This window comes from Lissotriton helveticus, chromosome 9 (genome assembly GCF_964261635.1).
Source record: "Lissotriton helveticus chromosome 9, aLisHel1.1, whole genome shotgun sequence".
Taxonomy (NCBI): domain Eukaryota; kingdom Metazoa; phylum Chordata; class Amphibia; order Caudata; family Salamandridae; genus Lissotriton; species Lissotriton helveticus.
In genome coordinates, this window is record NC_136070.1 from 123,778,710 (window position 1) to 123,805,511 (window position 26,802).

A 26,802-nucleotide genomic window follows, 5' to 3' on the forward strand; every position below is an offset into this window, starting at 1 on the left:
GACCGAAAAAGTTATTTTGAATCAGCTGCTTTAGCGATTCAGTGAATATCCACATATCCAAAACCCTTAGGTTACATTGAATTGAGGTACATAAAAAGCAATTATTGTGGCAAAAGAAGTTAGCAGCAGATGGATCACCTGCATTAGTCAGTATGGCAAAGTGAAGCATTTCTGGTGTGATACCTATGAGGAAATGTGGTTTTTCAACAGCATGCCATATCTAAAATGGGATATATATATATATATAGGAGAGCAAAAGGAATGGAAAATATATAAAATTATTTTACTTAGGAGACCTTACAGTGGAACTTCATCTTGTCTCAATGAACAAGGCAAATGCTAGTAAATTAGGAGGTAGGAACAGTGGCAGGTCTATTGGCGCAGTCTTGGATAGAATCATAGATAGTAATAAAGTCTGTCTGTTTCTTTCCTTCGGGAAGGTGGGGGCAGGTAGCCTATAGCATTTTCAATACTTACCTGGCACCTCCTATAAGAGGATCACTTTGAATTTAAATACTCATCTCTTACTTTATTGGGATTTGTGCGTGTTCCTCCAATTCTTTCTCCTGTGTAGGATTTTCTATTTAGATGCATGTGAGAGTGTGCATGTGTCTGTCTGAGTGTACGTCTGTGTCTGTGTGCCTGCCCACTAAAAGGGTCGTACTGTTCTTCACCTCTTTGGTAAACACTGACAAACCAGGCAGACACTGTCTGTTTGAGGACCATGGCGCTACGAGGAGCAGTCCCTACAGTGTGCTAAGATATTTTGAATGATTGTGTTTAAAAATTCTAAGAGCAGAAATATTTACATTGGTGCTCTCTATAACTGACCCCAGTGTACAAGTGCATATTTCACTTTTTGTGTTTGTGTGTTAATATGGCTTTGTGAATGAAAATGAATTAGTAACATTTAAATTATGACATTTTTTTTATCATGGTATGCGTAAAATCATATCAGTGTTCCTTTACTGTGATGTCATGTTTTAGGTGAGCTAGAATATTAAATTCATTATGCTGTGTCTGTGCCTCTTTAATGTAATGCCATGTTTTTTTTAACTTGATGTGCATTTAATTTATAAGATGGCAATAGAGACTACTACTTGGAAGACGTCTTTGGAAACAAATAAGGCGTAACTTTTCTTTTTAAAACAGACTTGAAATAAGTTAGCTGTTAAGGACTCCAAATCTGTCAGGATGAACACTCTACTTTTCTTGGGTCAATTTTCAGCCCATATCCTTTTGGGTAACTGGACCTGAACCATGACACAGGTGATGGCCACAATTTAAATTAATGTTTGTCTGTGTTGTTGAGACCATTGGGCCCAATAATTGGGCCGTTGATCTCAGGTCAAGAGCATTCTCCTCAAGCTTAAAGGGTCCATCTTGTGAAAAGGAATCCTGTTTCGCTAATGGTCCCCAGCAATGACTATTCTAGAATGTTCCTCTGTTTGATGATGCCTTCTTGGGTTGAGGTGCACTGTGACATCATTTAGTGCATAGCCACTTTAGAGCATTCTTTTTTTTAAATGACGCAAAGCCCCTTTTTCACTAAACATATTTTAAATAGGAGCTTCAGATATTAAAAAGGCTTTATTTCTGCATGTGCTTCTCCCCTAAACATGAACATTGGTTTATACACAGTTGGCATATTTTGTTTACTTATAAGTCCCTTGTAAAGTGGTATGCCATATACCTAGAGCCTGTAACCTAGATGCTACTTGTGGGCCTCCAGCACTGATTGTGCAACCCACACAAGCAGCCTTTCAAACCAGTCTCAGGCCTGCCATTGCAGGGCCTGTGTGTGCAGGTCACTGTATTTTTCGACTTGGAATGTAAAACTGCTTGGCAAGCCTTAAACGCCATTTTTATTACACATAAGTCACCCTAAGGTAGGCCCTCGGTAGCCTATAGGGCAGGGTGCTGTGTTAGTAAAAGGTTGGACATGTACTGTTAAGTTTTGCATATCCTGGTTGTGACAGGCACACAAACTCATTTTTCACTACTGTGAGGCCTACCCCTCTCAAGGGTTAACATTGGATATTACTTAGTACACTTTTAAGCTATAATTCCTGATTGGAAAGGAATAGCTGCATCATGCTGTATATCTTTGGAATGGCAATGATAAATACTCTTTACTGGTAAAGTTGGATTTAAAATTGCTATTTTAGAAATGCCACATTTAGAAAGTGAACAATTCTCTGCTAACTCCACGTTAGCCCCATATTTATCTGGCACAGAACCTCCTACCCCACCGATCACTGAAGAAGTAATGGATGTATTCATCAAAGAAATCCAAGGGAAATGGAGTTGCACTTGATAGGGACTCTATAGATAGCAGCTTAAGGTAAACATACACGAGAGTTATGGTCTGGGAGATAGGATCATATGAGCAGAATTCACATTGTAGGAACCTACCTCCTCCCAATGCAGCACTGTGGCTAGTCTCAAGGATACTGAACAACAAAACAAGGTTGTTGCTCATTCAGCTTTTCTCAGTGGTCTCTCTTGAGTCTTGGCATATTTATGGGCTGTTTATTTTCAGGTACTAGTTGGTGTTAGCACGCCGAGCAGTGTGAAGTTGTTTTTTCAGTCTCACTGTGCATGTGCTTTACCGCTGAAAGCATAAGGTTAAACTTGGTTATGCCTAATTTGCTTATTTCACTTTCCAGTAAGGCCATCATAGCTGGAGAAAGAAATACACAAGTGACATGGAAGTTAAACATCAGATATAGGTAGCAGTGTATAGTTATACCACCCACATGTATGACTAAAATGTATGAAGCCACAGAGCACCTTAGTGTACTTGCTGGCTGCAGTTTTAAAACCCATGAAGCAACACCTGGCAGGGAAAAGTGCCCTGCCATGCAGGAAAACTACTTCCATCCATTTTTATGTCACCCCCAAGTATGCCAAATAAGCCTACAAGTGGGTGAGCTTAATGAATAATAGCCAGATATCCTAAATATTAAAGAAAAGTATGTGCCTACAGTGAACAGTTAAGAGCAGCTGCCATTTGCGGGAAAAGGAACATTTTGCCCTAAAATCCCCAAAGTGTGAATAATACCCTATTTTCATAATTTGGCCAGAGAAAATAATGGAAACTTGCTTGAAAGTTATTTTTCACTTTTTATCGAAAATCTAATTCAATGGTTAAAGCAGAATTCTGATGGCTGTAGTGGAAAAGTCATTTTTAAAAAGTGTACTTTGTGTTGCCTGAAAAACAACCAGACTTAAACCAGCTCTTATGTCTGCCTGTCCTGTAATGGTTGTACATAGAATTCCAATAACATACAAAGTGGCATCCAATAAATGACAATATAGCCACTTCAAAAGCCAAGACAACCTAATCAAACCAGTTTTGGTGTCTGTCTTACCTCTAATGCTTGTGTAAATAGCATTCAAATGATGTAAAAAGTGTTGGGCCGATAGAAGAAAAGACAGCTACTTCAAAGATAACCAGGAAGACTATTATACAGCAAAATGATCACTTAGCTTGGCTGAGTTATTTAGGAGTTGTTCAGGCATCCGTTTGTTTCTGGCAACAGCATGTCTATAAGCTATTTACATATTGGGGTAGGGGGTGTTTGCACAAGAGTGGATCCTAGAGGGAAGCCTGACAGCATTTTGGATGAAGGACTCTGCAGTCAGGAAGTAGTGAAAAAGTGGGTTCAGTTTAAGTGAGAATTCTGCCAAGCCTGGTCATAGGGAATTCTCCATGCACAGGATCTAAACAACACCTTATTACAAACTCCTTGGAGCACTTCGGGACCTAGAAGAACATCTGAAGAAAGGAAGAATTGTGTCTCAAGTACTCTTAAAACAAGCACAAAGAATTCATGATCTCTACTTGGACCCAAGGCTTGGAACTGCTCTTCAAGGGTCACCCGGTTAGCCTTCTGTTTACTGTTTCAGGTAACACAAAATGCAGTCCAGCTTCCCCGTTGTGAACTGGACACTGTGTAAGTCCTGACAGGAGATAGACCTTGACCCTAGGAGCCGGCCCTCATCTCTTGGAAGCAGGAGTTGCATTACCAGCATTTCCAAGAGATTGTGATTCGTAGCTGTAGAAAGATGCAGAGGCAGAGAAATGTGCCTCTCCCTTGGAGGTTTGAATGAAATCTCACAGACCACTGTCAGAAACACTGAAATTGTTGGAAAGAACAAGTGTGGAAAATTACTGATTCTGCACCTGACCTTCTGGCTGATGTGAGGTAGACTTCTTTGCTGGTAATTACTTTTGTTTCATTTTTACCACAAGAGCTGCCCGTTCTGGTCGTTTTTCAGTAATACACATAGTCCGACAGTGACGTTTACACCTTCATTGTTCCTATGGGAATCGTTTGACATTTGTGCCATAAAACTTGATAAACCCACTCCTCTCCACCCCTTAATCTGTTTAAGAATGTTGGGTGATATTGTGTATTGCATTTTCTACATTTTTCTAAATTGGTTTGAGTGTTTTAATGTATTGTGTTCTTAACTTTAGTGCTTAAACCTAACACCAGTTTCCCTGAACAATGGTTACTGCCTGTACAACATCTACCAGGGGTGAAGCAGGGTTTCCTACTAAACTGTGTTGTGACCAACAAGATTGTGCTTGTTTTCACTTTCACTTTCTCTTTCTCTCTAAGGATACAGAGTAATAGGACTACAAACTTTCATCATGGAACTAACACAATACATAATGGATTATCATAATTGATCGCTAGTACAGTTGGCTTTCTTTGATCTAAGATGGTTAAAGCCAAAGGATACATTGACTTCTGTGCCCTTTTTCACAACCAATGTGCAAATGATGTAAACATACTGGCTAATTGCAAACTCCTCCCAGGCAACAACCACAATTCCTTTCAGCCCTGCTTCATCCACCAAGATCAATAGATAACTAATCTCCAGATCCTAGAGATCTTTATTTTATAGTCATTCCATCATAAATAAGGTATCAGTGTCTGCTTTTAATCTATCCATGCTGTTCATCTAACAATTCATACAAACTATATGTTTCTCACCTGGTAACTCCCTTTCCCTAAAGGGATCATCTGTATCTGAGCTTTTCCATCTTGCATCACTTTCACAAACTGGTGTCTCATAGCTAGGGAAAGACAATAAGGAAAAAGATAGGTCTTGATAAAGTATCAAATATATTAACTAAAGCCTCCTGGAAACTCTGGCTGTGACTTATATGAGATGTTAATGTATTCTTAGAACTACATATTACACTAGAATCAGCAAAATAATAACAATTTCATAGATTAAAGTAATAGGAAATGTTAAATGGCACCGCTGCATCAGAGTATACCAGGCATATTGTTGTTTGCAAAGTAATACATGTATTGCCAGAGATCACTTTCACCACTCATTTCACAAGAGAGCAGGATTTATTGAAACTGAGCTTTCACATTTCATGCCCATGCTAACCCTGGGTTTCATGAAACTGGACAGTTTTTGTTCTGACTTGTCTAAAATGTCTTTTTTGAACTTTCAGCCAATTGCAGTGGTTGGCGTATTGGCCGCAATTTACAAGAAATCGCCATGACTTGCTATGCTTGAGAGCGGGGGGAACTACATACACTTTTGCTACCAAACAGCAAAATTTCTCCGACAGTGCCACCACTGTTAAGAATTGCATTGTTGTATTGGAAAAAGGCAACACGTTACACAAAGACACTGACCCCTTATGCTCATAATATCCCCCTAATGGGACTCCCCTTACCGTCGGGGGCGGTAACACTTCGGCATATATCTGTTTGGGTGGAGACAGGTGTGAACACAGTGGGCATGTTTTTACGGATGGTACATTGATGAACCACGACACATTCGTGAGAGCACCAGGGTGCCGAACATATTATTTCAGCTCCAGGCAAATATCGCTCAAAATATCTGATCTGCCTCGGCCACAGAGGGAACAGAACCTCCAACACACAAGTTAACTCACATGCAATACTTGATGGGCAACAGAAGTCACTTGACAAAATGGTTGTACCGAGGGATTCGAACACACACTGTAGTGTCACTCCAGACCACTTGTGACAAATGGAACACAGACGTAGGCTGTGTACTCAATGATAAAGAATGGGGAACACTATTGGAATACCCAAGAAATGTATCCAGAAACCCAACATTTAAATTCATACAGCTCATGATTGTCCACTGTGCCTACTTGAACCTGCACAAATTAAACTTAATGTTTCCAGACACGCCGGATACTTGCCCCCGATGCCACTCCTCAAATGCAGCTGTACTACATATGTTATGGGATTGCCCAAGATTAACCCATTACTGGTCATCAGTACACAGAATAGTGAATAGTGTTGCCCGGTAAGGAACAGTGTATCATTGGAGTATTTCCTATTAGGATTAGGTCCAAAAGGAAAGAAGGGAAGCCCTGTCTGCAAATTCGCAAATCTGGCTCTGATATTAGCTAAGAGAAATATTACTAGGAGATGGAAGACTGCCAAATCACCATCGGTATTAGATTAGTATAATGAAATGGTTAGATGGGGTAGGGCAGAGGGTGCTGAACTTAAGCGGGGGGGGGAACATAGGGGATTGCGTAAGAAACCCATTTCACTGGAATGGAACGCGATGCTGGAAGAATTTATAGCTACAGATGTGCATGCATAATAGAAGGACCCATACATACTTATTGGTGTCACTTATAAAAATATGGTGGGCAAGACGAGGGATGATGTACGCTCATTATAAAATACAAAGGATATGGAATGTAATTGTGTTATCATGTACAAATGTGGTGCTGGCCGCCAAGCATGAATAACAATGCACGGCTGAGTCTGTAAGGAGGGTGTGGTGGGTAGAATAGTTCATTATTTGTTTTCGCTACTATGGTGAAATGTACACGCTATAAACAATTCTTTGAGAATTGTAATGTCAAAAAAATTAATTAAAATGTTACAAAAAAAACTTTTGACAGTTTTTCCTCTTTTCCCAGTGACTTTCACATCTATTCCTAGCAACTGAATAGTAAACTACTTATGTGGAATATTCTTTTAATAACTTTTTTATACAGTTCTTCATACTACATTTCAGCTTCCTTTCTTAAAGCATAAGAAAATACATATCATAACGACTATGTCACCTGTGTGCACTTGTACACTGCTGCCATCTAGAAATGGGTTTTTCTTTGGCTTGAAGAAAAAATCATTCCAACTCGGCAGCTGCTGCTGCATGTACAGACACATGAGCCATCTAGTACAAAAACAAACATTGGGAAAAGTCAATAGGAGTCACAGGAACGACCTTTTGGCTTTGCCAATGCTAGTTTTTCACTCTTGTTATCCAGAGTCACAGACAACTCTCTTTCACACCATCAACTGTCCAGTGTAGGCTCCTCTTGCAATACTATCTGATGCAATTTAACATGTTGTGCACAATGCTATTTTGAAGTATGTGTGATTCAGGTCTCTGAAAATAGAAAGTGATGTATTAACTGAACCCTTACCATGTTTTCAATTTTGGGTATGCACAGTAATACTGTTTCTAGAGGCAAAGGAATTGTTAAACCATAAAGTTCCCTACGGCACTTGAAAGAAATGTTTTTAGTGGAATAAACATGACATATTTTTACATAACTTTTTTCAGCGCTTCTATACAACTGATACAAAAATATGTGATCCAAGCACTTGCCCCAACACAGAATCAACCCTCTCATGTACCTAGCCTATTAAATATTTGGTTTTAGTTTTTTCCTAAATGCCTTTATATTTTGCTTTTCGGTAACTCCACAGACTGCTCCAAAACGTATACGCAACTACTGAGAGGGATCTACCACTTATCACTTTGTTGAACCTTTGATTGGACATCTATTTATGTTTACATTATATATAAAAAAAATTATATGCTGTGTTTACTTATGCGTTGCTATTTGGGCAAGGGCTGGCAATTTGACTTATATTTTGAGTGCATTCCATCAGGCTGCTTATATTTTTCTATGTGTTGCAGTGGATTGAAATATGTGTGACATTGAAAGGCAGTGTTAAGTGTCAGACTGCATGAACCTGAATCATGAAGGTAAACTTGAACTTTTGTGTAAGTTTATGTTTTTTGGGTATTCACAAGCTACGAGTTAATAGTAAGTTTTCCACTGCTTAGACTCCACGGCCGGTGCGGGGAGCTCTTCTCATAAAAAGATAGGACAGTCCTATCTTTTTATTTGTCCTATCTTTTTATTTGTGGAGTGCTCTGCTCCAACTGTCTAGTCTCCACAGTCCTAAACTTACTATTAACTCATAGTTAGTTAATAGAAAAATATAAGCTTACATGAAAGTGTAAGTTTACCTTTGTGAATCAGTCCCAAGGTGTTTAAAGTTGATGGTGATCTTTTGAATCGCCCTGAAGTTGCCAACAATCTTACCTGAATAGATGGTTACTGAGTTACTGACCACTCAGCTAAAAGAAGATCTCTTTGAAATCCGAGACAGCTAAAGTTGTATGTGCTTTTTAACTATGTAAAAAATATAGCCTCAAATGATAATACAACCAAAGTAAATAAATACTATCTGTGCTGGCATAGAGATATTATAATGAAAAGGAGAAATCGGTGACCAAGTTGAAAAAAGTATCCAGATATTTGAATTAAACAACAAAGAAAAAGCACACAATGCACTTATAGCAAAAATCTGGAATTTCTAAGGTCAAATTATAAACAACTTAATTTCATAAATACTTATCCTAATTTATGTAAAATTCATAATACATAGTTATAGAGCAAACCAAATTGCACTGAAATGAACTAAACAAATCTGTTACATACGGAAATTAACATTTTCAGTATGTATTTATGAAGTAAGTGATAACAGTAGCCATTTATTAGTTTAAAAAACTCGAAAGCCTGAAAACTTGATGTTCAGTTGTCTAATAGTGATCACATTCTTCCATCATATGATGGATCGAGCAGTTTCTCATAGTGGACATTGGGAATTATTATTTCATGAGAAAGAGTACTACATTAAGTACATCGTATTTGCCAAAACCACGTAAGAAGCAAAGATCCCAAAATTCTCAAAAGGTTTTTGTCAAATATTCATAATTGTTAATTTTTATTAAAAAATGTTGCTAAATGCGTCAAACTATCATTAGTTGCTGTTTGTAGTGGTACTGACAAAAGTGCTTAATTGTGCAAATTAACTCCATCATAGGAGTCGGATGAAAGACATTATTTTGAGCGGTATTAAAGTATGTTGTACTATTTTTCTCCAGTATTGTATATTTTATAGATTCACATGCTTGAATCTTCATTGTCATCATGGTGGGAGTCCCACAGTAACAGTAAAAAATAACAGTCTTAAAACATTAGCTTAGAACTCCATAGGAAAAGAAACAACAATTTTATTAACCATTCAACATCATTTTATAACATCCAAAGATCAGCAAATGAGATTAGAACCATCAGAATAACCTTCCCGTACAGGGCCACCATACCTCAGATTTCTTACCGCATGTCGTATGACAGGAAGTCTCTCTGGTCAGACAGGGGGCTGCGTGGCGGTGAGGGGAGCGACCTGCCTGGTGACAGGGTCGAAGGTCGTTTAATATGTCCCTCAACAAAAAGTACACTTTTTTCACCTGCAGAGATCCTCAGCCAGATTCTTGGGGAGATGCCTTTTATTTTTCATGGGCAGGGAAGTTTGCCTACGTCTTCCCTCGTTTCCTCTCATCCCTCGAGTTCTCCAAAAGATGAAGCGAGAGCTTATCCTCATCCCCCGGGATGGGTGAGACAAATCTGGTACACGGAGCTGTATCGCCTATAAGAGTGTGCTATCATTCATTCACTTTCCACCAAAGGTGTATCTTCTCCACATGAACCAGGGCCAAGTAGTTCATCCTCAAATTTACACTCTGCTCTTTTTGGCTTGGCTCCTCAATATGCTAAATTTGGGAAATTTGAACGTATCCGAGGAATGCAGGTCAGTACTGCAGAAGACTCAAGCCCCTTTCTCACTCAAGTGTTACATGGCTAAATGGAAGAGATCTTGTGCCTAGTGTTCTACTAGGTCATATCATCCTTTTCCTGCCACACCTGAGCAGGTGTTGCCTTATCTTCTACATCTAGCCAAAGCAGGACTTTAACATTCTTCCATAAAATTCCACCTCACTTCTTTTTCTAGGTACAGGGGACGTCGACATCAATCATCATTGTGATCCAAAAGGCTTATCAAAGAGTTTATTAAAGGGCTTTTTAGGTCTTACCCACCCGTTAAACCTCCTCAGTACTTTGGCAGCTAAATAATGTTCTGTTTTTCCTTTTGAGCCTGTCCATAAATGCGAGCTGAAGTTCCTTTCTTGGAAGGTGACCTTTCTCTTGCCCATCACGTCAGCTAGACGTATCAGTGAAATCCAGGCATTTACCATAAAAGAGCCATATCTTCAGTTCCTACCAGACAAAGTAATCCTGCACACTAATCCTTCATTCATACCTAAAGTGCCTTAATTTTATCACCTCAATGAACCTATAGTTCCACCTACATTCTTTCCCAATCCATCCTCAGCAGCGGCAAAAGCTTTGCATTTACTTGATATTAAATACTGTTTGAAGTTTTATCTGCAAAGAACGAAGTCTTTTTGCAAATCGTCTCAATTACTGGTGTTTTTCTCTCAATGAATTAACCAATCAATCAATCACAGGTTTATAAAGCGCACTACTCACCTGTGAGGGACTCAAGGCGCTGAATGAGAGGGGAGGGGGAAGCAGGCAGCTCCTTGATTATTCGAAGACGCAGGTTTTGAGGTCTGTTCTGAATAGGTGCAGGGTTGGGTTCCTCTGATGCTGATGAGGGGGAGTTTGTTTCAGGTCTGGGCCACAATGTAGGAGAAGGATCTGCCACTCGTTTTGGCCCTGTGGATGCGGGGGAGGCATGGAAGGATATTCTTTTGTTGAGGTATTGGGGTCTGGTGTTATGGAGGGCTTTGTAGGCGTGTGTGAGCCGTTTGAAGGCTATTCTTTTTTTGAAGGGGAGCCAATGGAGGTCGCAGAGGTTCTGGGTGATGTGGTCCTGTTGTGGGATGCTGAGGACGAGTCTGGCTGCAGCATTCTGGACGGTCTGGAGTTTGTGAAGGAGCGTTTTTCTGATTCCGGCTTAGAGCACATATCCATAGTCCAGTCTGCTGGTGATGAGTGCGTGGGTGATGGTCTTCCTGGAGTTGGGGGGGATACATTTGAAGGTTTTGTGGAGTATACAGAGGGTGTTGAAGAATGTGGAGGGCACAGTCTTGATCTGGCGGTTCATGGTGAGTGAGAAGTTGAGTATGATGCAGAGGTTGCGGACATGGTCCGTAGGGGTGGGTGGGTTGGTATTTCCGAGGGCGGGGGCCACCAGGTGTTGTCCCATGCAGAGGAGGTGGACCCGAGGATGAGGACTTCTGTTTTCTCAGTGTTGAGATTCAGGCAGCTGCTGCTCATCCAGGATGCAACGTACTTCATTCCTTCTTGGAAACTGTGCCAGGTGATGTTGGGTTCCTTGCTGAGGGAGAGGATAAGCTGGGTGTCGTCGGCGTAATATACTATGTTGAGTCCATGTTTTCTGTCAGTGGGGGCCATGTAGATGTTGAAGAGCTTGGGGCTTAGGGAGAATCCATGGGGTACTGATCTCTGTGGGTTCGGAGAGGAAGTGCAGGCGTCTTAGTGTTTGTGTTCTGCCTGAGAGAAGAGATACCGGCGTCGTGGAGTCTGGCAGCTAGTGTGCGCTGGGAGACGGTGTTGAACGTTGCTGAGAGGTCTAGTAGTATGAGGGCTGCAGTGTGGCCTTGATCAAGGAGGGTGCGGATGTTGTCAGTGGTGGCTATGAGGGCGGTCTCTGTGCTGTGGTGCTGCGGGATCCGGATTGATGGAGTCAAGGATGTTGTTGGTTTCTATGAAGTGCGTTAGCTGGGTGTTGATGACTTTCTTGGTGACTATGGCTGAGAAGGGGAGATAAGGAGATGCAGGGATCCAAGGAAAGGCCCAGGAATGAATCACCTCATTTCACTCCGACAGAACCCAGAGAGTCCGCATCCCTCCCTTCCGGTCCGCGGCAACCTAAATCATCTGCGGCGTACCCCAAGGCTCCTCTCTCAGCCCGACCCTCTTCAATGTCTACATGAGCCCCCTCGCCGCCATCGTACGCAAACACAACCTCAACATCATCACCTACGCCGATGACACCCAGCTGATCCTCTCCCTCACCAAAGACCCAGCCACTGCCAGAATCAACCTCCAGGAAGGAATGAAAGACGTCGCGGAATGGATGAAATACAGCCGCCTAAAGCTAAACTCACACAAAACAGAGATACTCATCCTGGAAATATCACAATCTGCCTGGAATGACTCCTGGTGGCCCACCGCGCGGGGCTCCCCACCGACACCCACGGACCACGCACGCAACCTAAGATTCATCTCGGACTCCTCGCTCACCATGTCCAAACAAGTCAACGCCATCTCGTCCTCATGCTTCAACACCCTGCGCATGCTTCGAAAGATCTTCAGGTGGATCCCCACCAAAACGAGAAGGACGGTCACCCAGGCCCTCGTCGCCAGCCGGTTGGACTACGTAAACGCACTATATGCAGGAACCACAGCAAAGCTTCAGAACAGACTCCAGTGCATACAGAACGCATCCGCAAGCCTCATCCTGGACATCCCCCGACACAGCCAGATAACCGCCCACCTGAGAGACCTGCACTGGCTCCCCGTCAACAAAAGAATCACGTTCAGGCTCCTCACCCATGCATTCAAAGCACTCCACAACGCCGGAACTGAATACCTTAACAGACGCTTCACGTTGTACACTCCAACCCGCCAGCTCCGCTCCGCCACCCTCGCCGCCATTCCACGGATCCGCAGAACCACCACCAGAGGAAGATCGTTCTCCTACCTGGCCGCCAAGACATGGAACTCCCACCCACCCACCTACGTCTGACCCAGGACCACATCACCTTCAGGAGACACCTCAAGACCTGGCTGTTCGAGCAGTAGCAGCACGGCCCCCCTCCACTCTCCCCCCAGCGCCTTGAGACCCCCACGGGTGAGTAGCGCGCTCTATACATTTCTTGATTGATTGATTGATAAATGGGCCTCTAGTTCTTGAGGTCAGTCAGGTCTGCGCAGGGCTTCTTGAGGAGGGGTTTGACTTCAGCGTGTTTACAGTCATCAGGGAACGTGGCTGCTTCGAGGGCGCAGTTGATTGTCCATGGTAGTTCTGATGCGATATCGGTGGCAGCCCTGTGGAAGATGTGCGGTGGGCAGGGGTCAGTGGGTGCTCTAGAGTGGATGCTTTTCATAGTCTGTGCAGTGTCTTCTGTGGTGACAGGGGTCCAGGTGAGGAGGGTCGGTTGGGCGGCATCGCTGGTGGAGGGTGGAGGGTCGCTGCCATGATCTTGGTCGTCAAAGTTGTCATAGAGTGTACTGATCTTGTGGTGGAAGAAGGAGCTGAGTTTGTTGCAGAGGTCTTAGAAGGAAGGGACATCAGTAGTTTCGCTGTGGAGTCTGGTGAATTCTTGTATGATGGTGAAGAGTTCCTTTCGTGTTGTGTCGTTTGGCGGAGTTCAGGAGGGGGCAAGAGTGGTGGCGCAGTTGGCAATCCATTGGTGAAGTTCGTTAGCTGCTGTGTTGGCGTCTGTCATGGTAGAGATAGGAGTGCAGCTGAGGGCGGAGGTGAGGTGTTCTTCTGTAATTTTGCTCCAGTTTCTGCTTGAGAGGCGTGGCCTGAGCTTGTGTACGGTGGGTTTTGAGAAGGAGAAATGGACGCAGTGGTGGTCTATCCAGAGAGACTGTGTTGTGTGACTGAAGCAAATGTTGTTTCCACCGGCAAAGATGGGGTCGGGAGTGTATCCTGCAGTGTGGGTGGGGGGAAATGAGTTGCTTCAGTCCAGTGTTGCCGAGGTTCTATAAGAGGGCAGTGGTGTTGGGATCGCTGAGGTTGTCTAGGTGGAAGTTCAGGTCTCTGAGCAGAATGTAGTCTGTGGAGGCGAGGGCGAGGGGAGCGATGTAGTTTGCAATGGCATTGCTGAACGGGGAGCGGGGTCCACGCGGTCTGTAGGCGAGTGTCCCGTGGAGTGTCATTCTGGGGTTGGGCTGGATCTGGAAGTGGATGTGTTCCATGGGAGGCGAGGCAACTTCTGGGTATCAGGTTGTCAGTCTGAGGGAGCTTTTGTGGACGAAGGCGAGGCCTCATCCAGGCGGTCCTTCCTCGGGATCTTGTATCCATCGAGGATGGCGGTTGTGATGTTGGGAGCAGAGCTGGTGTTGGTCCAGGTCTCTGTCAGGAAGGCGACATCAGGCAAGTGTGTGTTGAGGAGGTCCCAAACTTCTACTGAGTGTCTGTGCAGGGAGTGCATGTTGAAGAAGATGCAGATCAGGGGTTTGTGTACGCTGGTGGGTTGGTGTGGCTGTTTGGGTCCGGAGATCGGTGAATGTGAGGTGGCAGTGTCGGCAGGAGAACAGGCCTTGGGAGTTGCTCGGCATCAAGAGCTGGTAGTTTTTGTTGCGTCCAGGGTTCAGCGTGTGGAGAGTGCTGTGGTTATAGCGGCGAGGGGTCGTGGATCGAGGATCCTGGGTGCCTGTCGCAGTCTGGTCGCGCACGGGCGCAGATCGGCTTGTCTTTGGCGTGCCAGTGGCCGCTATTAAGTAGGGGTCAGGGTGAAGGAGAGCAGCTGGGAGGCGGGAACACACGGGAGGGGCTGGGGGAAGCAGTGGTGAGAAGAAGGCAAAAAAAGGAAAAAACTGAGGAAACAGCAAAAATAGGCAAAAGATAAAAACAGAAAAAAGAAAAATAGAAAAAGATAGAATAAAGAGCAAACAGAAAAAGACAGAAAAGGGCTGACAGAGCGGACCAGCAGAAGAGCAGGCTCTTCCACTGGACCACCTGGGATGAGGCGCAAGCAGGAGTAGAGTGTGGAGGAGGGCCTCAAACACCTACTTGGGACACCAGAAGGTGCAGGGGGCAGTGCCTCAACGATGTAGCTGCACAAGGGGAGAACAGTTACCCTGACTGGGAGGTCAGAGGTCTCTGCACCTAGAAAAGGACAAGCCTTGACATGGGCTAGTATTGCTCGTTGGGATACTTTTCTGCCACGAACAAGCTGGTTGTCCACTGCCTGCAAAGACACAGGCTCACTCAACAAGAAAGGTTACTACGTCTTCAGCTTTGTGTGTAGAAGCATCGCTACCTGACATCTCCAGGGGTGTAACGTGGGCGAACGCTCACACATTCACGAAGCATTACTGCCTTGATGGTTGGAAGAAAAGCGGATCTAGCAGTTGGGCAAGCTGCACTATGACGCCTCTTTGCATAAGGTATGCGGCTTCTAGCCTCTTTTCTTTGTAATTCTCTTTGCTGTTTTTATTTTTGCATTTTATATACCTTATTTTATGTATCTTATATTTGCCTTACATGCGTTTTATTTAATGTCATGGTGGGATACTTCGCCTCCAAATGCCATCCTTTTATTGATTTTGGGATACTGCTTACTGGTCGGATTCAATCGTGTGAATCTATAAAGGATATAATACTGGAGAAAAAACAAGTTGCATACCTGTACACTGACATTCTCCAGTATTGATATCCTTTATAGATTCACATGCTATCCTTCATTCCTCCCCGATTAGGTTCACCATTGTATACCTCTACGTGAGCAAGGTCTCTGCATGACCGAAACGCGTAGGGAATTTTGTTTGTCCCAGAGAAACGGATGATTGGTTAAACCAATAAAACTAATGATGAATTTACCTATGTGTGCGACCCAGAGGTATGGTGGCCCTGTAGGGGAAAGGTATTCTGAAGTCGCTACTCTGATTGGCTGAGCTTTAGATGTTATAAAATGATGTTGAATGTTTAATACAATTGTTGTTTCTTTTCCTATTGAGGTCTATGCTAATGTTTCAGTATTGCTATTTTTACTGTTGCTGTGGGACTCCCATCATGACGACAGGTAAGCTTCAAGCATGTGAATATATAAAAGAACTGGAGAACCACAGTGTACAGGTAAGTAACTTGTATTTTTCCAACAAAAATGCTTATGAGAAAGTGGATTATTAGTTGGGGTGGATAGTAGTCCATCACAAGCAATAATGTCACTATGTTCAGTTCTGTAAAGCTTTAAATAATTTCAACCTGAGCTTATCTCTGGTAGATACGGCACAGAGCAGACAAGTTTAACTTAAGAAAAAGGTGTAAAGCATTTAGAAGTACCAAAACAATTAAAAAGTTGAAAACACAACATAGCAAGAATCTTGCTCCAATTTTGTAATAATATAGTCATAGAAGATATTTTTGTGGAAAAATGACACCAAGACAACAAAAATCCAATAAGGGAAAGCAGAGATATATTTTCTTTAAGTTTTAAAAGCAAATAGCGCCAAAAAGTGCAAAGCGTCAACCTCAGGCACAATTAAGCTAGATCAGGTCAAAGTCAAATGATAAGGCAGACTGCAATGGCTTACCAGTCAGATACAGAGACCAGGTTTGTATCAGTGGAAATTTTACTTTCTGACTTAGAAACTTTTCTGGAGAAAAGATGGTTGTTGGCGGCGGCGGGACAAGCTGTAGGCTGGATCCAGGTCTGAATTTGATGAAAGTGGGTTGCTGAAGTACGCGGGTCCCTGTGTGGTCTTTTACAAAGGTGTCAAAGCTGTGAGCGGGCGAAGTCTGGCGTCTCTGCCCAGGAAGGTCTTGATGTCGATCGGCTTCAGCTTGGTGTCACTCTCGGTGATGTTCATGGGTTCAGACTTACAAATGTTTCTGGAAGACAGATCTCTTTCAGTGGAACAAACCAGCAAATGTTGCAAATTGTCCCAACTTTTGCAGTTTGGCAGGGGTACCTTCCAACACCAGGCAAATGTGGGCTTCTTGCAGCTTTTTGTGTCCTTATGGCTTAACAGGAGGTCAGCCAGCTGACCCTTGGAGTCCACTTCTTTGTCCTGGGTACAAGTGGGAGCAGAACCAGCCTTAGGGTTTTCCTCACAACAGCCGGTACAGTCCTTCTTCTGTCTTCCACAGGTCCAGAAGTGTTCTGAATAGGGTACTGTTTGTTACACACATTAACCTCTCGTTGTTCAACAAGAGGTTGGTGTGAGACGCTCCGGTTGCGTCTCAAAGAAGAATGGGACCCAATTCCTGATCCATTTGGAATAAAAATGTTGTCATCGCCACAAATCAGCGAGACAGAAAATTTTGCGGATTCATTACCCCAATGCCCCGGATTCTAATTCCATACCTCAATAGGGGAGATTTTTATCCTGTTGCATCTTGATGCCATGAGGAGGTCCATTTCCCTTTGATTCGCCCACACGCTTTAATTTGGTGGGACACAGGTTGCTCCCTTCCTGTACTGATGAAGACCCCAATGCAAGATTTCATTGCCTCCCCACCCTTTAGGGGTCGAAATGTCAACAATTTCTCCTACTGACCTGAAGTGTGTTTATTTTCGACCTCGTTGATAATACTGAATGTATATGTTATAACTCCTTACGGTGGCTAACCAAATAATAATAGTAAATGATAATAATAAAGGCATTTGTTAAGCGCGCAGCTACCCCCAACGGGGTGTCCCGGCGATATGGCAGACAGGTGGCAGGGAAAGGAGTCACGCAGAAGTTAGTCGTTCCTACTAAAGAGCCAGGTTTTCAAAGACTTGTGGAACTCCTGTTCAGACTGTAATATGCGTAAATGGGGGGGGTAGGTTGTTCCAACATTTGGTGGTACCCACCTCAAATGATCTGCCTCCCATTCTGGCTTTTGCACACCGCGGGGTGACAAGAAAGTGTTTATCGTTAGATCTTAGAGATCTGGATTGTTGATAAGGTCGGAGTCTTCTCCTTAGATAGGCAGGGCCTCTCCCTTTATCTGCCCAGAATGTCAGGGCCTTGAATTCGATCAATTTGGCTATTGGCAGCCAGTGAAGTTGTCAAAGATAAGGGGAGATGTGGTGTTGAAGCGGGACATGGCAGATTAAGCGGGCTGCGGGGTTTTGAATGATCTGGAGTCTACGGATCAGACCGAGCGGCAGACCCATGTATATACCATTCACATAATCAAGGTGAGAGGTTGTCAAAGCATGGACCATGGTTTTGCGGTTTGCATTAGGCAGATAGTGGATGAATTTCCTATTCATTTAAATTTTGCCAAAACGGGCTGATGAGATTGTGCGGACATGCGCCGGGAGAGACACATCTTTGTCCCATCTCGCACCTATGTTTTTAACCGAATCCTTAGGTGTGGGAGCAATACCCAGCTCAGGAGGCCACCATACATTAGGAGGGGGGAGGGTTGTTTGAAAAAACAAGACCTTGGTCTTATCCGCATTAAGTGTTAGAAAATTGCAGTTCAACCAGGCGGCGATTTGCTTAAGACAATCTTTTAGCGGGTCAAACGTGGAAACTGACACCTCACTAAAGGGTGAACAGTAGGTGGGTGTCATCCGCGTAAGATGTAACGAGAATTGTATCCTAGACAGGTCATACTAAAATTGCACATATGCACTGTATATAATTTCACGTTAATATTTTCCCTTATGATCTACCCACCAGCACTTCTGTTCGCTCTCTCTACTCACTTTGGAGCAACTGCTTCACATGACTTAATGTGTTTCATGAATTTGACTAATGTGTTTCATGAATTTGTCTCTATAAAGAATTTATATCAACCGATGCTAAACTGGTATTATTAAGATTGGGTACATATAAGTATTGCATTTTAAATTGTTCCGGTTGTGACCACAATACTTTGTACCAAATCCTACCCAGGTCCCACAGGCTATTGGGTCACCCCATTGTTGTGTAATTATAAAGGATACAGAGCAGTCACAAGCGCCCATAGGGTGGTTGGAGTATGTGCCATTAGGACTACGCAGCGTATAACAAAGCGTGCACTTGGGTGTGCGCAATCATGGGAGGGTCTACAGAAGTCGAAATCGAGTTGGCGCTCAGGTCATTTATATAGATGATGAAAAGGAACGGGCCAGGATGCAGCCTTGACACACTCCTCTTAAGGAAGAATTCAGTGGTCATTTCCCCATTTCTTGGATAGTCTATTTGTGCAGTGGACCAGTGTCCTTTAAAACTCAGCTTGTAAACAGAATTGTGGTGAAAGTGAATAAGGGTGACCATATGTCAGGGTGGAGAAAACTTGCATATCCATTTCCTTGTATAAGCTCTGTGTTTTCCAGTATTTTAGAATAGCCTTGTTTCTAGGTCTTTAATACAAGTGTCACACATCCAAATGTTTGATTATATGGCTGTGTAGAGATTCCGCGTTGTGTACTAACCAGGATAAAGTTGCATTTCGGCTATCTTACTTAACCAAAGATGGTAATATGCAATCAGAGTCCGTGTCTCTCAAACGATTACATGCTCATGTTGCAATTCAAGGTGATATTTGGGAAACACAAACCTAAACAAGCTCACCATGCAGGGATGCTAAAATTATGTGGGAGTTCTTACAACTTACCTATGTCAGTCAATCCAATAGAGGGTTACATAGCTGTTTTGGACCGACAAGACTACTGCAGCTGGTTTTGTTTTTTATCATGGGTTAAGTGAAAAACATAAGGTGCATTGCATTTGGCAATCAACAGACTAACCACTTCAGTTAGCTTTTATTGTCCTTATTCTTCAAATAGACACTCAATAGTGGAATAGAAGTAGCAAAAATAAGTGGCATCTCACCGGCTTCCAATTGTACTCTGCGCGGAGTCAACAGGAAATGGTGCTGCAGAAGAAGAAATACAGCAATTTGGAAATCTAACAATTTCCGATACAAATTACAGTATCTTTTCCTCCCAAATCGAAACAGATGAAAACAAAATGTCTATATATACCCTAAAACTAAAATGGATACACTTTTCTGTGGTTGCTTTTTTCTTCTATTTGATGAGGGTGACATAACCTGAAACCGGTCCCAGGATGCTTGTTTCCGGTCCAGGGAAGCTTGGCAGTTCAGCCTGGACTGTTTCCATGAGGCACAGGGTCAAGACTGATTTGCATATGGCTGGTTCCAAACTGGGGCGGCATAGTGGGCAAAAGAACAATGGATTTAATCCATATCTCTTGACTGGGTGAGAATGTTTGAATCATTCAGCATTCCGCCCATCATTTGTTGCAGTTACAGTCGTAGTCCGGCATTGCGGCGGTCGCGGCATCAGTCTCGGAACCCGCACCAAGACTCAGTTGAGAGGAAGGTCCGAGCACCTCTCTGGTAAATCGACTGTCTAAATTTCCTGCCACTTCAGGGAAGATAAATCGGGAGAACTGGATGATTTACTGCTGCCAGGCTTACCGGCAGTAAAAACCATGGTTTTAAAAAGTTGCCCTAACGCTACATCTTTTTTTATGAAAAAACGGGGTTAACCCTGTGTCCCTCAGAACCTGGGTAGTTAATGGTTAATTATACAATGGTTCTGTCGGGTGGCAACACAACTGATTTGCAAACTCTAATACATGCAATAGAAGAAACCAACCAACCTCTGACAAAAAACAAACCAGGTTCTTACAATTAATGGAAAGAAAGCCTGTGTATAATTTGTTGTGCTTTTATATTTATCAAATTTCATTCAAACAATTCACAAATGACTGTCAATATATTAATAACAAGTGCAAAAAGTGACAATAGTGAATAGTGATCACGTGACAAGAACAGTATATACAATAAAAAGAATTTCAATATGAACAATCTATACAAATATGTACAGGTTTTAATTGCATAAAGGCCAACAGTTGCTTTAATTTTTACAGAATCTTAATCGTTTCCATCGATGTACTAGGGTTCTGAAATTTTCAAGGCCTAGGTGGAAATGTCGACGTTTCGACCCTTAAAGCGCCAATCTTTGTGGTCGCGGCGGGTCTTTCTCAAGACAAGTATGCAGGGCACGACAGTCTGCAAATGAGTCAAAGGAAAGATGTGTCAGAGGAGGTTGACTATTGGACTAATTAAATTTGCCCAATAGTATGGTTGGTTAATTTACTCACCCTGAGATCCAAGTGCGTGTAAGTCACCTGGACCGGGTTGGCACAAAGTCCTTCAATCTGTGGAAGAAAAGGGGAGGAGGAAATATGTCAATCTCAGATACTGAGTATGACTCAAAGGAAATTCAGTTTTCAACAAGTCGCCACACTGTAGTAACGACATGGTCCACCCCAATAGTGCATCATGGACGGGTTCTATAGAGGGGTTGTCACTCCACTATGTCTAAAAACACCACTGTAAAATAAAAATCCTGTCACTATTGGAAATCAGCCGCCTGCTCTCAATCTCCTTAGCGAGGCAGGCCTGCTGTTAAATGCTAGGTCACTTGTGCGTAACAATGTTGCATTTAATGATTTGGTTTCTCAAAATAAACCACCCTGGGTTTTTATCACAGAAACCTGGGGCTCTGAAACCTCTGGCCCAGATTTTGTTGAAGCAGTTCCCGATGGCTATTCCCTGTCCAGACTTGATAGGACAAGGTGCAGGGAGGAGAGGGGAGGGGGGGGGGGGCTGGGAATCCTGTTTAGAGACATCTTCACTTGTTGTACCAAGCATCTCTCTTTGCCCTCAGACACCTTTGAGGCACTATATTTCTCCATTAACTTCTCGCCTTCTGATTCTTTCTCTGGAATCCTCTGCTATAGACCCCCTGGCCCCAAAACGACTTTTCTTCACGAAATTTTTAAACTTATTGAGCCCTATGTTGATAGACCCTATTTTACTATTCTGGGTGATTTTAACTTTCATTTGGAGGCCACAGATTCAAAGGATATGCAAGCACTTGTAGAGGGCTTAGCTGCCTGTGGACTTGACCAATTGGTGAACGGCCCCACACACCTGGCCTCCCATACGCTGGATGGCATCTTTTCTAATGATGCTAGACTTAGGACTGGTATCCCTATTCCTCTCTCTTGGTCCCACCATTTGTCAGTCCCCTTCCATTTTAAAGTAAATCCCAACCCAGGCAATAAACCAAAAACTGATGTCTGGTCCATAAGAAGGAATTATAAAACTATAAATGATAACACTCTTTCACCTTTTATAAATGGTCTTAGGTGTCCTTCCCTGGAGGATCCAAATAGGGCTGCTTTTGATCTTTCCATTGCCCTAGCTACTGCCATAGATTCTCTTGCCCCGGCCAAACGTCACTACTCAGCCCGTAAGAGCCTCTCTCAACCCTGGTTTTCAGACCGCCTAAAAACTTTGCGTCAGAAATGTCGGCAACAAGAAAGGTCTGGACTGCTCATCCTGATCCACGGGTGAAAGCCCTGCATAAATCCCTTCTTAGAGACTACAAGAAGGCGATAAGGGAAGAAAAAAGTCATTATTTTACTAACTTGACTACATCCTTAAAATCCCCTAGAGACCTTTTTAACATAATTGACACTCTCTCGGCACCCAGACAGGCTGACCCCACTATTGAAACCCAGGAACTTTGTAATAACTTAGCTAGTTTCTTCCATGATAAAATTGTTGAGATCTACAGTGCGCTTGAAATTAGAAATAAAGAGCTAAATGTTGAGGCACTAGGATCTTCTTCCTCAACTCTTGATATAAATGGAAAGACTGATGTTTTGCCCAAACCATCGCTCACATGTTTTCCCCCTCTGTCTTTAGAAGATCTTAATCTTTTACTGGATGCCACAAAGTCCTGCTCGCCTCTTGACCCCTGTCCACTAAAAATCCTAAAAACTTGCAGAAGGTAGGTGCTTCCCCCTTTATTGGAAGTCATGAACTTGGCGATCCGAGAGGGTATTTTTCCCTTCTCGTGGAAAATCGCCGCAGTTAGGCCTATGCTTAAAAAACCCTCCCTAGACTCAGGGATTCTGAAGAATTACCGTCCTATTTCCTTACTCCCGGCCCCAGCTAAGATTCTGGAATCTTATATAAATCAAAATCCGTCTACTTTTATTGAAAATTCCAACATGCTTGACAGTTCTCAGCACGGCTTTCGATCACCTCACAGCACTGAGTCTGCTCTCACTGCTGTGACAAACAAAATTTGATCTGAGGTTGACAGGGGACATCCTTCGCTGCTTGTGTTATTAGATCTCACAGCAGCTTTTGACACCTTGTCCCCGTCAATACTGATCTCCAGGCTCAAGGACATCGGATTAGGAGGCTCTGCCCTTAGTCTGCTCTCCTCCTTTCTCCATCACAGGGAGCAGAGAGTAAAAATGGGCAACTTCCTCTCCGATCCCCAAAAGGTGCAATGTGAGGTTCCTCAGGGCTCCTCGTTGAGCCCTCTTTTATTTAACATCTATGTTACCCCACTTGCACAGGTGGTAAGATCATTTGGCCTGGATGTGTTATCGTATGCTGATGACACACAGATCTTGGTATCCATCACCCAGCCAGTCTGTGAGATTGCCTCCAAGTTTAGAACCTGTATGGAGGCAGTCTCCAAATGGATGACGTGTAATTTTTTTTTAATTAAACGGCGAAAAAAACGAAGTAATGGTCTTCGTCGCTAGGAGATTGTCCGACCCCCACTCCTATTGCTAAGAATCTTGGAGTACAAATTGATCCTACCCTTTCTTTCGACCCCCAGGTAAATAGGACAGTGTCAACTTGTTGTGGCACCATTAGAAATTTAAAGAAAATTGCTCCTTACCTATCCTTGGCAGCCCGGAAACAAGCAACAGCTGGCTTAGTACTATCGAGGCTAGATTATTGTAATGCCCTTTATGGTGGCATCAATAAAGGTTCCATTCATCGCCTCCAAATGGTACAAAATGCGGCAGCCAGATTGGTGTTAAGTCTCCATAGGAGAGCATCTGCAACAATGCCCAGAAGGGATCTTCATTGGCTTCCAATTCCATCTAGGATTTCTTACAAAATTCTCTGTTTGGCCCATGGTGCTATCCATGGCTCAGGATCTGAAGGCATTGGATCTCTTTTGTGTGCCTACACCCCTATCAGAACTCTTCGTTCATCTTCGAAGAACAGGCTGGTGGTTCCTAGGTTTACTAAGGTTAGATGGGGAGGTAGAGCTTTTTCCACCTTGGCACCCAAACTGTGGAACCTCCTCCCCCTTGAGCTTACCAGTCAATCATCCTTAGCAATATTTAAAAGATTACTAAAGACCTGGCTTTTCTCTCAGGCATATTAGGCTCTTGCTCTCCCGCTGGCCTCCTGGTCCTGTCATCTGGAGTTTGGATTTCTATGTCTGTCTGTAGTGCGCCTTGATGTCCCTTGGGGCTAAGTTTTGCGCGGTATAAAAATGCCTTTCATTCATTCATTCATTCATTTTACTGTGAAACCCAGTATCGGGTATTTCACTATCACTCCCCGCATTGGATATTAGGCATTCCAGTTTTCATATGTGCCTAATTCCGCGAAAAACACGTGGGGTCATGTGAAGTGATAACTTTAAGCGACTTGTTGAAAACTGAATTTCCTTTGAGTAATACTCAGTATCTGAGATTGACAAATTTCCTCCTCCCCTTTTCTTCCACAGATTGAAGGACTTTGTGCCAACCCGGTCCAGGTGACTTACACGCACTTGGATCTCAGGGTGAGTAAATTAACCACCCATACTATTGGGCAAATTTAATTAGTCCAATAGTCAACCTCCTATGACACATCTTTCCTTTGACTCATTTGCAGACTGTTGTGCCCTGCATACTTGTCTTGAGAAAGACCCGCCGCGACCACAAAGATTGGCGCTTTAAGGGTCGAAACGTCGCCATTTCCACCTAGGCCTTGAAAATTTCAGAACCCTAGTACATCGATGGAAACAATTAGGATTCTGTCAAAATTAAAGGAACTGTTGGCCTTTATGCAATTAAAACCTGTACATATTTGTATAGATTGTTCATATTGAAATTCTTTTTATTGTATATACTGTTCTTGTCACGTGATCACTATTCACTATTGTCACTTTTTGCACTTGTTATTAATATATTGACAGTCATTTGTGAATTGCTTTGAATGAAATTTGATAAATATAAAAGCACAACAAATTATACACAGGCTTTCTTTCCATTAATTGTAAGAACCTGGTTTGTTTTTTGTCAGAGGTTGGTTGGTTTCTTCTATTGCATGTATTAGAGTTTGCAAATCAGTTGTGTTGCCACCCGACAGAACGAACGCTACATCTAGCAACAATCTAACCTCACCTTTGAACCTTATGTTTTGATAAATAATAAAAGTACACTTTGAAATGATGTCTGAGATTTTTCATAACCTAACTTCTGTAAAATTACTTTTTTGTCACAAACAGACTTCTTGATAGGAATGAGATACATGAAGCTGGTCCACCTAAATAACCAGTCACTGCCGGGATATATTATAATATTTAGCATGACACTCTGTTTTTTTATGTGCTTAGCACCCAGCCTTGTGGACTGTAAGGCCAACTTAGAGATGATTTAGCCATGTGTAAAAGTAGGTTTTTCTACATGCCAAAATGGTTTATTTGGCACGTGTTTTAGGCTGAAGCCAGTTCGACCACAATGGTAGGAAGGAACCTTATTTTCCAGTCTCACATGGTGATAGTTTAAGTCTATGCTACAGTTGACCTGTTACGTTTTATGCCACTGATGCTTTTTCTTGTGCCAACTCACTGTGATCTCACTGAAAACTTAAGTAAGTCAATAAGGTTTAGCCAATTTAGCTCATGTTTAGGGGTTAGAGCACACACATTGAGGGACTGAAAGGCAGACCCAAAATGCCCAGATTCAGAATGCTGCAACCATTCATAACTAACAGGAAAAAATTATCCAGTGTCTCACAAGTTGGCTAAAAGAATAAAAATGGCCATGTTGATTGCTTCTTAAGCAAATGGATGCATGCAGCATTCTACCCAGCCCCTGGCCCAAACTGGCACCTGCACTTTGCCCCTAGTCCCTGGAGGGACTTCAAAACCAGCGTGGTGGTCCCACAGGGAGGGAGACGACAAAAGGACGCCTGCAGCATTCTACCCGACCCCTGGCCCAAAATTGCACCTGCACTTTGCCCCTAGTCCCTGGAGGGACTTCAAAACCAGCGCGGCGGTCACACAGAGCAGGAGACTGCAAACGGATGCATGAAGCATTCTACCTGGACCCTGGCCCAAACTTGCACCTACACTTTGTACCTAGTCTTTGGAGGGACTTCAAAACCAGCGTGGCGGTCACGCAGCGTGGGAGACCGCAAACGGACGCCTGCAGCATTCTACCTGGCCCCTGGGCCAAACTTGCACCTGCACTTTGCCCCTAGTCCCTGGAGGGACTTCAAAACCAGTGCGGCGGTCACGCAGCGCAGGATGCGCGCAGGCGTGCCCGGGCTCGGACCGGGCCGAGACGGGCCCGTCATTGCCAGGAAGAGGCAGGGCAGGGCCACCCCCTTGAGTCCAACCGTCGACATAGATCAATGGTAACACATCTTTTGTTGCACTGAGGCTATCCAGTTTGCCTACCATTAAATATCCTGCAGACAGCTCGAGAGCGTAATGGCCGCCTTTTAGCTCGGCTCCGTCGGCCCTCCGGCCAACCTCGAATATCCTGCAATATATCCTGTACTGCGACGATACTTCACTACAGATTTTGGAACTTAACGACCCACTCTTACTCACCGTCTGGTCCGGAGGCTCCTGCGTGCTGTGGGTCCGCAGCTGTGCCCTCGGTGGATTGGGGCCTCCGGGCGCTCGAGACCGGGACCTCGCCTGTGGGACCCGACCGGCGGTGCTGAGATTGCCGGCCCCGGCCGTGAGAGTGAGCCACTGGTGGGAGCCGTTGTGTGTATGCCCCGGCGATCCTGAACCGGCCCCGATTTGTGGACCGTGCGGCTGGAGGGGGACGAGATGTGTCCGGGGCTGACTGTGTGAAGGGGTCCCTTCGCCTTTGTTCTGTCCGGCAGCCCTGGACCC

General features: G+C 43.7%; 1 protein-coding gene across 6 annotated transcripts in view; it reads right to left on the minus strand.

Moving 5' to 3' along the window:
• Positions 1 to 26,802, minus strand: part of SMOC1 (SPARC related modular calcium binding 1) — a 651,789-nt gene that overhangs the window by 164,011 nt on the left and 460,976 nt on the right. For all 6 annotated transcript variants that reach the window (XM_078659597.1, XM_078659602.1, XM_078659600.1 and 3 more), the window contains one exon: positions 5,010 to 5,092. In XM_078659597.1, the coding sequence (XP_078515723.1) occupies positions 5,010 to 5,092 (83 nt within the window). The remainder of the gene's footprint in view (positions 1 to 5,009; positions 5,093 to 26,802) is intronic.